At 39.9% G+C, this 13,054-nt stretch overlaps 1 protein-coding gene across 1 annotated transcript in view; it reads right to left on the reverse strand.

Annotated features, from left to right (window-relative positions):
* The window catches only part of LOC102733438 (rho GTPase-activating protein 26), a 234,960-nt gene that overhangs the window by 117,283 nt on the left and 104,623 nt on the right, over positions 1 to 13,054 (reverse strand). The window contains exon 6 of the mRNA XM_081825602.1: positions 9,290 to 9,364. Within this exon, the coding sequence (XP_081681728.1) occupies positions 9,290 to 9,364 (75 nt within the window). The remainder of the gene's footprint in view (positions 1 to 9,289; positions 9,365 to 13,054) is intronic.

Consider the following 13,054-nt stretch of genomic DNA (forward strand, 5'->3'; position numbering starts at 1 on the left):
TGAGCAGGTAGCCCAACATGGGACTCGATCCCAGGACCCTGGGATCATGACCTGAACAGAAGATGGATGCTTAATTGACTGAGCCACCCAGGCACCCCATTCTTTACTGTCTTCAAAATCTTCTTGAGTCTTTCACATTCTCCATCTCCATCTCCATAACATCTTTGAGGAAGAAGTTTATAAATATATACTATCCACTATGTAAATTAGACTTTTCATTTACCCTATAGGTAATTCTTTCAAGACTAGTTTAATTTCATAAGCAATTTATTTTATAAATTTTATATTTACATAAATATAAATATATTTTACATTTTACATTTATATATATTTATATATAATCTATATTTTTATATATAGTTTAATAAAAATTTCATAAGCAAATTTGTATTTTCTGATTATAAAAGTCATACATCTTAATACCTTGCATCACTTCCCCTATCTAGTGCCTAAGAATCCAGAGTATCCACAGCCACTTCTGTACGGAGATCTGAAAGCTCTTACTGTGTCAAATCCCTGGTCTTATGAGAACTTGCTTGTAGCATTCCAATAAGCAAAAGTGATGGTAGGAGGTGCAGAGAGGAAGGTGAGCTTCCATCCGGGCTCTCCATTCCCCAAGAACTCAGGATTGTGGTTAATAGCAACCTTGCTAGCTCCAAGAAGGATCAATTAATCCTTCATCCCAACAGTCTATCATGTCCCAGTCCTACACCATCTGTCTGTTCCCTTTTACTGGTGGATAAAATTGGAAGTTAATGAATTACATGGCACTGCTGCTTCCATGAGGCTATAGTCTTCAAAGTCTGGGGCTGTTTCCACTCATGAGTAAACAAGCCTTCAGATCTAAGAAGTTGTCATGAAGAACAACATAGAGAATCCTACTACTTTAGGATTTCTTCTGAAAGAATCTCTGCTTGCTTTATTTATGCTACGCTGTATAAGAATGTGAGAAAAGAAGGGCACAGAAAAAGACAAATATTCAAGGCTTCAGAGGAGTAAGGAAGGATACCTCATGGTGGGATCAGAGAGCAGTGGGTGAGGCATGCTATTGTAATTTGGTGCTTTAAAGCCTTGCAGTCTAATACCTTCCAGGTATTCTCTGTAGCACTAACTTTGCTTTAACATGAATTAAAAAGGAAAAAGTTACAAGATGACAAAAAATAGCAACATGGAATTTGTACTTTTTCACCACCATGGTGAAATACTAATGAAGATGCACAAAAAAAGGGAAATGAAGTTTCAAAAGCATAATAAGGCTCATAGTCAACATTTTGCCTGTCACCAGAGGAATATCCATCAGGCAGAACTTGGTGAGGCCCTGAGGAAAATCCACTTGCAGGAACCACGTGGTAGGCAATGGCCCTCCACTCACCCTAAACCATAGCCCAAGACACCCCAGGGAGCATCACTGCACTTCCCCCACTCCACCCCAACACACAGAGGGGAAGGTGCTTTCAGGGGTAGCCAGAATTGTCCTGAGATCAAAATTCAGACAGTGAAATTAGACTGGGGACAGGAGTGTAGGGATATCCCTTTATATCAAGGGAAATGAATTCAGGAAGGAGAAAGTCCTAGAAGAAAGATGTGAGTAACAGCCAAGAACCACAGCACACATCTGATTAACCAGGAATAAACTTCACTTCTCCCAGAACCATGACCAGCAGAATCAGGAGAAATCTATTTAGGCTTATAGGTCCACACTAAAACAAAGATTTTAAAATACCAGAAAGTTGGATGGATTCACATATACCAGCCCTCCAATACATGTGTCAGAATGATTTTAATAGCTTTCAGGAAAATAGCAGTAGAATAAGGAGAATCTAGCCACAGTGAATTTAATGGCAAAGATTTATAAACTTCTCTGTGTTCAGGTTTGATTAAAAATATTAAAAAGCTGATGAAACACTTGGCATAAAATATGAAGACCAAAGCACTCTAACAAAATTTCAGAAAGCACCTGTTCTGTACTATAAATGAAATTCAGAAAACTAATGGATAATATGAAATAAGGCATCAAAGTAAGAAGACACAGACTGAAATAGTAAAGGTCATGGCTGAAAAGTATAAATGAAAACAGCTAGGGGCGCCTGGGTGGCTCAGTCGTTAAGCGTCTGCCTTCGGCTCAGGTCATGATCCCAGGGTCCTGGGATCGAGCCCCGCATCAGGCTCCCTGCTCCGCGGGAAGCCTGCTTCTCCCTCTCCCACTCCCCCTGCTTGTGTTCCCTCTCTCGCTGTGTCTCTCTCTGTCAAATAAATAAAGTCTTAAAAAAAAAAAAGAAAACAGCTAAATATGTTAGTAAAGACACAAAAAACTCAATGAGAAAATTAAGGTTTGCATTATAAACAGAAAAAGACTCAACCCAAAAGAAATTTAAATAAATGACATGGATATGTGGTACAAGTTTGAGAATGTTTGCTAACATACAAAGAATCAGGAGAAAAAAATTGAAAATGTAAAAAATGAAGAAAACTTCTTTTTAAAGATCGAGAATTGCAGAATAACAGAGAATTTGTTTTCCTTTGGAAAAACATATGTAAAAACTCCATCAACAGACTCCAAAATGTATAAAAGAATGATTATATAGTGATACTAAAAAGTAGTAGAAGGGGAGAAATTTTCTTATTAAATGGTTATTGGTCCATCAGATAAGTATCCAAGGAAAAGGAGAGTTATTTTCCATTTTACATAAATATATTCTTGATGGGATGTAAAGAAAACAAAAAGGTTTTGTAATCCTAGATGGAGAAGGTCTTTTAAGGCATAATTCATCTAGGAAAAGGACTGATTTCATAAAAGACTGGACTTCGTAAAAATTTAAAATATTCATAAAACAAAACAAAAACAAACGTACCACAAATAAAGTTCAAGATGACAAAATACAAAAAAATATTGGTAACATAGCCTCCACATCTAAAAGATTCTTACCATCAGAAGATGAATGCACCAATAGAAAAATAGTCTCAAAATCAGGCAATTCAGGAGAGAAGAAAAATAAATCAGTAAGAAACATAGGGAGAATGTCCAACTTCACCCAGAACTACAGAAATGCAAAGTTAAATAAAAAAGAGATACATTAAAAATATATTTGTAATTTATATGCAAAAAAAAGTAATAAAGAGTATGGCAAGGATGTGAGGTAACGGGCACTCCACAAACCGCTGACAGCAAATTTGCAGTATCTGTTAAGGGCCTTGAAAACATGTACATACCTTGGCCCAGCAATTCAACATCTTAAACCCTAGGGAAATCATTCAATATGCATATATAACTTAAAAATAACAACAGCCAACATTTATTTACTAACATGCAGAGGCTTTCAGACTCAGCAACCTGTATGCATCTTTCCTTTAACCCTCACATTATTACAGAAGCAGGAGTTATTACAGATGTTGAGACAAGACTAGACAGGTTTAAATAATTTGTGTAAAGTCAAATGGATAAGCAGTGGAAATGCAACTTGTCTAACTCCAAAATTCATACTTTTAACCTTTGCATCCCCTATGGGGACATTTGCCTGAGTGTTTTCTAGAATGATGAAAAATTGTAATCAGTCTATGTATCCAAGAATAAGGGATTGATTAAAAAGTTGGATCTACACAATACATGGCCAAAAAAAAATCACATTCTAGAAGAACTTGAATGACATCAGAAAATAGACTGTAGTGTTACATGAAAAAAAACCTATTAAAAAGCAATATATATGCATGGTGTGATTCCACCTTTATAAACATTTTATATTATAGAATATATTTTAATGGTATGATAAAATGGTCAGTAAAGGTTATCTCTGGTCTGCAAGACTTTTATTTTCTTCTTTCCACTTTTTGTATTTCTCCAAATTTGCTATAATCACCACTCACAAACTTTGATCAGAAAAAATGTTATTTAAAAATTAATATAAAGATGTACAGGAAGAAAAACAGATGTAGTGAACAAATCAGCATATAGATGATTTGTATTAAAAAATGAGCTAAAATTTGGAAAAATTTATCTTAACATTCAGGGGACAGGAAAAACAATAATATACACATGGAAGACACTATTTCTAGGAATCTGCAAGTGTTCCTGAGACCTTTTCACTCTTCACAGACTAAGGACTCCCACTGCTAGGAGGAAGAGGATTAAGGGTAGCTTTTGGTAGGACACTAGCACCAGGCTACACCACATGTACTAACAGATATTCTAGCAAGCTTTCTTAAGGAATTCTAATCAATAGAAGGAAAAAGTTCTTAAAGCACTGGTTCTATTTTTTTTTTAAGATTTTATTTATTTATTTATTTGACAGAGAGAGCACATGCACCCAAGCAGAGCGGCAGTTAGAGGGAGAGGGAGAAGGCTCCCCGCTGAGTTAGGGAGACGGACATGGGGCTTGATCCCAGGACCCTGGGATCATAACCAGAGCCGAAGGCAGACATTTAACAAACTGAACCACCCAGGCATCCTTCAAAGCACTGGCTCTTAAGATTCCTCTTCTAATCTCAAGTCCTCTAATGTACTAAGAGTATACAAAATAAACTCAAAGTGATCAAAGGAAGTCTCTGGTTTTACTTAATTCTAATCCATACTTTCAATATTAAAAATTCACTACTCCACTTCTGAGAGCCTCTGAAAAATAGTCCATATCCTACCCATTGCCTAGCACCTAAAAGGGCATCCAATCGATACAGAATAAAGCAATAGTAAATGAAGGGTTCACACTCAGCCCAGCCATCTCAGGGAGAGGTTCTGCAGTGTAGGAGCCTTATTTATTCTACACTCTTGGCTAACCCAGCTTAGCACCAATACCAGGAATTGATGAAAAGGGCAGCATGTTAATGCAAGGGAAGAGACCTGCCTTCAGGTTTGGAGGCTTCCTGGTCTAAGAGGTGATTCCTCACTTCCAAGATCCAAACAGGTTATCTTAACTGGTCATGAAAATCATGATACCATTCTCCACCTCTGATGAGATCTTGCCCTGTGGTCATCTTTCAGCTCTGGTTGAGCCTCAGTTTGGATTCTAGTCTATCTGTAATGTTCTCCTGGTAGAGGCAGATGGCCTTGTGACTTTCAGCTGCTGGTTATTAGTTTTTCATGACATTTCTCAGGTATTCATGATTATTTTGTCTGCCCCCAGGAAAAGTGAGGAAGAGAACAGGACAAATATTTTGTTTGAGAGCCACTAAGAGAAGTGATAAAAACAAGATCCTTTCACACCACTCTTTGCTTAGCACAACTAAGCTAAAGTGGTTCTTTTTTCTGGCAAACCCATCCAAAATGTCCTATTTCTTTTCACTAGTATCACCTTACATAATAATCTGTCATCTTTGAAATCTCTGTCCCATATCCAGTAGGTTACAAAGTCCTGTTGTTCATTTGAGCCTTTTTTCCCTAATATCAGAGCATCTACTTGGTCCAGCCCTCGTTCAGCTATGCGCTGCTTAATTATTGCAACTATCTTCTTCCTGTGTGTCTCTCCATATCAAATACAGGCTCCCCATTGCTGCCAGTGCTACCCTCCTAAGACTACAGTCTGATTTTGTTAAACCTGTGTTGGACATACTTTTTTTTTTTTAAATCTACCCAGCAGCCATTATTTCAGGAAAGCACTCCTCAACATTCTTTTAAAAATAATCCTGCTCAGTCTAGCCCCCACCCATTCCACTTTGCCACACCTCCCAATATCACCAGAGATAAGCACAGAATCAAGGCCATCTAGATCCATCTGCTGTAGGTCATGTGACTGCCCTGAGACTGAGAAATGACTCATGTGAATGGCCCCATGCTGACCAATCAAAGTCCTCCATGAACTGTCAAGAAAGATACTCTCGGGTCGCCTGGGTGGCTCAGTCGTTAAGCGTCTGCCTTTGGCTCAGGTCATGATCCCAGAGTCCTGAGATCGAGCCCCGCATCGAGCTCCCAGCTTGGTGGGGGGCCTGCTCTCCCTCCCCCTCTGCCGCTCCCACTGCTTGTGCTCTCCTGCTCTCTCTCTGTCAAATAAATAAAATCTTAAAAAAAAAAAAGAAAAAAGAAAGATACTCTCTACTCAGTGATGTAAGATTCACAAACTGCTGAGGCTGAACAACGTGGGACATTCCCACAAAGAAAACAGCTGATATCAAGACAAGCAGAGATCACAGATAATGAGAAGCCAGAAGAAAGAAGTGGGAAAGGTTCCAGCAAAGGTAAAGAGATCATTGGAGCCACCAGATCCTGCTATGCTTCTGCCATCTTGGACTGAGCAGTTGTGTGAGCAAATTAATGCCTTTTATTTTTCCTTTAAATTGTTCTGAATGGTCTTCTTGACACTGTGTGTGCAAAAGAGCCCTCACACATACAGCATCACTACTTAGAAACTTTTTTGGGGGTGGCGAGGGGCAGAGGGAGAGGGACAGAGAGAATCTTAAGTAGGTTGCATGCTGGGCCATGACATAGGGCTCAATCTCACAGCCCTGAGATCATGGTCTGAGCCGAAATCGAGAGTTAGAAACTTAACCAACTGTGCCACCCAGGTGCCCCACTACTTAGACACCTTTAATAGAGTCTTTTTTTTTTCCTGTAGGAAGTAAAACTCTCACAAACTTCTTAGCACAATATTCAAGTTCTTTGACAAAAGGGACCATCTTAGCATTTCAGTTTTAACTCTCCTGATCCAGCCTCAAGCACTTTGAAATATTAAAATAATATTAATAATAAGTTAGTACCCTCTACTATAGCCACCACTGACCCTAACTTCTGCCCCTCATGCTACTTACTGCTCATTTCCTTAATCTGAACTATTCTCCTATTCTTTCCTTCAATACTCAATCTTCCAGATACGGCTTGTATAGGTGACAGTATCATATTTTACATCACGATTCTCATGCATGTGTATTTCCCCCTACCAGACTCTGCAGACAAGGACTGAATCTTTCTGAAGTTTCAGCTCTAGCACCTGACAATCTGCTATAGCAAGCACACACTCCACACGTTTGCAACTCTGATCAGAAATGAAAGACTGAGGGTTGGGGGCGCCTGGGTGGCTCAGTCGTTGAGCGTCTGCCTCCGGCTCAGGTCATGATCCCAGGGTCCTGGGATTGAGCCCCGCATCGGGCTCCCTGCTCGGCGGGAAGCCTGCTTCTCCCTCTCCCACTCCCCCTGCTTGTGTTCCCTCTCTCGCTGTGTCTCTCTGTCAAATAAATAAAATCTTTAAAAAAAAAAAAAAAAAGACTGAGGGTTGATACCTGTTAGAATCTTAATTCTTCTTTACATTACAATTTCTCAAAAATTCACCATGTCACTGTACAATCCAATAATCAAACTTATGAGCAGTTATCCCGGAGAAACAAATTTATGCTCACATTTAAAACCTGTACAGAACTATTTACAGCAGCTTTATTCCTAATTTACCCATATTGGAAAAAACCCAGATGTCCCTCAACAGGTGAATGGTTAAACAAACTGTGTACATCAATACAATGGAATACTACTCAGCAATAAAAAAGAACAAAGTATTGATAAAACAACTCGAAAATATCTCAAGGGAATTATGCTGAATGAAAAAAAAAGCCAATCCAAAAAGATTACATATTATATGATTCCACTGAGATAATCTTGAAATGACAAAATTAAAGAAATTCACAAGAGATCAGGAGTCGGCAGGGTAAGGGAAGGAGGTGAGAGGTTAAGCAGATGGATGGAGCCATAAGAGGGCGTCACAAGGCATCCTTGTGGTGATGACACTGTCCTGAATCTTGACTATATTAATATCTTGGTGGTGACATCTTACTACAGTGTAGCAAGATGTTACTATTGAGGACAGTGGGTAAAGGTACATAAAACTCTGTTTTATTTCTTAGAACTGCATATAAATGTAAATCAAGCAGAGAAAGACAATTATCATATGGTTTCACTCATATGTGGAACATAAGCAATAGCACAGAGGACCATAGGGGAAGGGAGGGAAATCTGAAGGGAGAGAAATCAGTGATTCATTAATTACGTATAACACCCAGTGCTCATCACAACACGTGCCCTCCTTAATACCCATCACCCAGTTACCCCTCCTCCAGCCACCTCCCCTCAGAAACCCTCAGTTTGCTTCCTGGGGTCCATAATCTCTCATGGTTTGTCTCCCTCTCTGATTTCTCTCCCACTACATCAAAACTACATCAAAACTACATCAAAAACTAATGATGTACTCTACAGTGGCTAACTGAACATAAAAACAGAAACAAAACAAAAACTAACCACACTGCAAATCTGAACCAAGAACCAGATTCTCAGTGCAAGAGTACCTCACAAATAATCATACTCTCAAACAAAATATCTTACTGTAACTGGCAACAGAATAGGGTTTTGCCAACAAGAAGCAAGGAGCTCTCTAGAAAAAGAGACAGGTAAGAGTCATTCTGGACAATATGAGAGAGGAGATTTCTTTACATACGAAAACTATGTTCAGAAACTGGATGGCAATAAAAAAAAAAAAAAAATTAACAAGAGAAGTATTGCTGCCCAGACAATGAGCAGGGACCCTAAGTGATAGTCCATCTCTACAAGTGACGGCTGGGCTTCCATGGGGATGAGTAACAGCCACTGATATGTGAAATCTGATCTGTTTGCCATTTAAATCCATGTGACTCACTGAAGCTGGCTGCATTCACATCTAAAAATATAGGAAACCTGCAGCCTAAGCAAATTGGCTCATTGACGCATGGGGTTTTGATTCAAACACTACACATTTGGAGACAGTGGTTTTATATTTATGTCAGCTAGCTGTAAGGGAGGTTCTGCTCCTCAAACGCCAGAGTCTAGGTAGAAATCTAGATGCGAAGAGGATCACAAGAATTATCTGCTTATATACATGTTATCTGGCAGTCACGTGACACCTTTTTGGTAACAGGGAACATGAGATCTGAGGTGCTCTGCAGGCTAGAAGGATGCCCTTCCTTGGGAATCGGGTGTGCCCCACTAAATGCCTGTCTCCGAAGAGGACAGTGGAGTCATAAGCTATAAATGACAGAGTAGGGTGTGGTGGTCACATGAATGACTGAGCGCCACTTGGACTGACAGTGGCTGAGTCTACAAACAGAGGGTGTGGTGCTTTGGCCCTGCCATTTTTTTTGTTTGTTTTGTCCAGTCCACTAAGTATCTCTTCCAGTAATGCCTACAGCCGTAACAACTGGTGAGTGGGGCAGCTGATTTCTGGGTGTTCCCTCTTGGACACCCAATTCCTTCCCAAGAGGCTGTTCATATTCATGGAACCAGTAACTTTTCAGAGGTGCCCCCTTGATCCCACTGGGGCCTGCCTGGCCCAGCCACTGCTGCACTCACCCATCAGGACGCTGAGCAGCTTCTGCACTCTGGAATTGACCCCCACAATTCGGTAGAGCCCTTGCTCATTGATCCCTGAGAAGAGAAACAGTGATGATTTAATTAGAGGCATGTCAGAACACAAGTTAAGCCAACCCAGCCAGATGCACTTTTTTTCATTTTCTCGGTCCTTCTAAAACCCACTCTAATTAAAGTCCCCTGTCACTCAACTCTGCTCTTAGCGAAGGAGTGGGATTTGGTGCAGCTGTCTAGGATTTCACGGATGTGCTGCACACTTCAGCCCTTGTGTTAGTTCAGTTCAGTCAACAGAGGGGAAAGAAACCTTCCTCTTCTCTTGCCAAATGCAGCATCTGAAGAGTTTTGAAAGATGCCAAATACATACTTTTAAATATGTTACATTTAACCAATTTTTCAATTTAAAAAGCCAAAATTGACATGATAGAAAATTCATACTGTAGAAAAGAATAAATGCTGGATCACCGCTATACCATTTACAAAAAGGGACCATTTAGACCAAGTGATTGAAGAAATGATTTTTCTGTTTAGCCCTAGGCCCATCATACCCCACACCTTTCAACTAACTGGTCTCCTGCTTCCCATCTTATTCCCCTGATGTCCATTTTTCAACCAGTAACCAAAACGAACTTCTTTAAGTATGTATCAGTTCAAATCCTCTCTTTACTCAAAACTTTCCAATGGCTTCCCATTGCATTTAGACCATAATCAAAACTGTGGCCCACAAGGCCCTGCAGGATTAAGCACAGGCCCACCTCTGCATCATCAACCACGTTCACTCTGCTCCAGCTACACTGGTCTTCCTGTTTCTCCCACACATCAAGCTTGTGCACCCAAATCACAGCCTCTGCACAGCTGTTTCCTCCACCGGGAACATGGTTCTCCCAGATCTTTTTATCATTCAGGTCTCAACCGAAATGCAACCTCTTCAACCTAAAGCATCCCATGACCAACACTACTGGCTGGTCCCCTACCCTCTTTTCTTTGTAGCAAGTAACAATATGTGAAATTATCTTTCTTTTTTGGTTTCTTGTTTGTCATTCTCCCCACAAACTACGATATAAACTCTATGTACAGTGATTCTGTCTTCTTTACCATTACAGGCCCCATACTTAGATCAGTAGACAATACATGACATAATGAATAAAACACTGAGTTATACTCCTTCAGGGCCACCACTTTGGGACCAAAACAAAATTTCCTGAAAGAAATTTGGGAAAAGGCTGATTCTACAGTGTCTCCGACCAGGCCTATGTAGAATTAAGGAATAAAAAGAAGTGGTCTAGAATGATAGGATGTTATAGCTAAAAAGGACCTGTAAAAGCACATACATCAGCCTGCATGGCTCGGCGACTAGGAGACTGTGATCTAAAACTAAGGGATGGGCCCCAAGCTACTTAACGGCAGAACCATTATTTAGTAACATGGTGGCTTAAAGGGCTTGTCCTTTCTGAAGTGTCTCTACTTCTGTGCTTGACCTTTCCTGGAACTGGATACAACCCTGTCTCCTGCTGGACGATGATTAACGAACCTCAGAAAATATGGGATGTCTGTTCACCTCTGGTCACCACAAATAATTATATACATACATGCATTCCAGTAGGAAAATAATCACTTCCTTCAAGTATTTATGCTAAAATGGCATTTAACTCACATTGTCCTCTTTTCCTTTTTGTGTCAAATGAAAACTTTCTTACAAGTTAAAACATATCATTCTCATCTTCATTTTAGAGCAGGAGGGGACAAAGAGGCAGAGGCTAGGACACCAAACCACTGGTGACCTTGTTCTTCCTCTACTACTTATTATGTACATTTTCTGGCTTTATATCATAAAAAGCTGTCCTCCTGAGCCACTAGTCTGCATTTATCACAGGCTCTGTGAGGGGTTTTAAATGATTCCACTTCCCTATTGGTTTGGCTGCTGAGAGCTCAGACAAAGAGGTGGCCCACCTCGGGCAAGTGGATGAATTTCACAGTGGAGGGGAGGGGATTTTTGTTTTGAACTTACTTTTGGCTGCATTTTTTTTTTTTTTAAAGATTTATTTATTTGAGAGAGAGAATGAGATAGAGAGAGCATGAGAGTGGGGAGGGTCAGAGGGAGAAGCAGACTCCCCGCCGAGCAGGGAGCCCGATGTGGGACTCGATCCCAGGACTCCAGGATCATGACCTGAGCCGAAGGCAGTTTTGGCTGCATTTTTATTATGCCTCTACTTTTGTTAACCCTGTACCTCTTATTCCTCATTCTTTTCTCTTAGAATGAACAGAAAATTAAAACACCTGTTGAAAAACTGCCTTAGTAACAGACAGTTTGAAAATTCAGAAACTGCAGTAAGGCAAGTAGATAAATCAAAGGAAGACAGTAAGAAGAGCGGGGAGCCCCACTGATGACCCGATGATACCTGTGCATATATGGATCTCCCTTTCCCCCCACCACCCCCAGAATGCATTCATACTGTGCAAGCTGTTCCGTAACTTTCGTTTTTCACTTAATATGTAATAATGAAAACTTGGCATGTCAATAAATGTATTTCCCTGCAGTTTTAGCGATTCACAGCTTTTTACTGCATGGATGTACCACTAGTGATTCAACCAATTTTTGAAACATTTGACCAGTTTCTGTTTTTCACTTTAACACCATTGTGTAAACAGCTTTGTGGCTCAACCTGCCTGTGTCCTTATTTCCTCCAGATCAATTCCCAGAAATCTCACCTATTTCTACTTTATATTCTCTGGCTCTATTTCACTTCTCTTTGCAAGCCGCCTTAACTCTTTATTGAAGGAAGGTATAGCAGAAATAAGCAAACATTAAAAAGTCTTAGAGCACATTCAAATAACTACTTTGGAAAGAACACTTTCTGACTGGGTAGGAGGAGTGGCTCATACAGTTAAGATTTTTTTCATCCCCTTTTACTCAATGCTTTATAGATTTTATATATTTATATTTTATATTTATAATATAATGTAATAATTATAATAGAACTCTTACTAGTTATGGATCCTGCTTTAAAAGATAAAACTTTCAATCAAGTGAAAAAGACTAATGGGTTGAGAGGCTGTGGAATAGTAAGACTCACATCTTTAACAATGGTTCAAACCAAATCCACAGCAAAGTTAGTTAACAGCTTTTCTCAGGAGTATCATAGACCAGAGTACTCAAAGCTCCCAACTGCCAGAACTGAGAAATCTCCTTTGGGTCAACATCTAAGGATGGGAAGGAGACCACTGGGATGAATCAGCTTCCCTGATTCCTAAAGTCCTGCTCCTACAGACCCAGGAAGTGTCAATGTACAACAGGCAGGGCCTGGCTACAGCACTGCTACAGGAAACCAGGGGCCTGACCCCTTCTGCCCACCTGGATAGTCACCAGGGACTGGCTTTTCATAGCATGGTTCTTAACCTGGCATCCACAGACCCCAGGAGTGCACTAGAGAATTCAGAGTGTCAATGAACTTAGGCAGGAAAACAATCACGCCTTTACTTTCATGACCCTGTCACTGAAATTAAACATTTCCTTCCATTATGATATAAGCAATAAATCACAGCGTTAGCAATACCTGTGACTTGCTCAGAAATCAGTTATTTTCATAACACACTGCGACTTTTATAGACATCTTGAAATATCAGGACAGCTGACCCTTGATCAACACGGGTTTGAAATACACAGGTCTACTTACACATGGATTTTTTTGTTTAAATAAACACAGTACAGTACAATCAATGTGCTTTATGATCTTTTAATATTTTCTTTTC

Source organism: Leptonychotes weddellii, chromosome 7, assembly GCF_054177405.1.
Source record: "Leptonychotes weddellii isolate Sample4059 chromosome 7, ASM5417740v2, whole genome shotgun sequence".
Taxonomy (NCBI): Eukaryota; Metazoa; Chordata; class Mammalia; order Carnivora; family Phocidae; genus Leptonychotes; species Leptonychotes weddellii.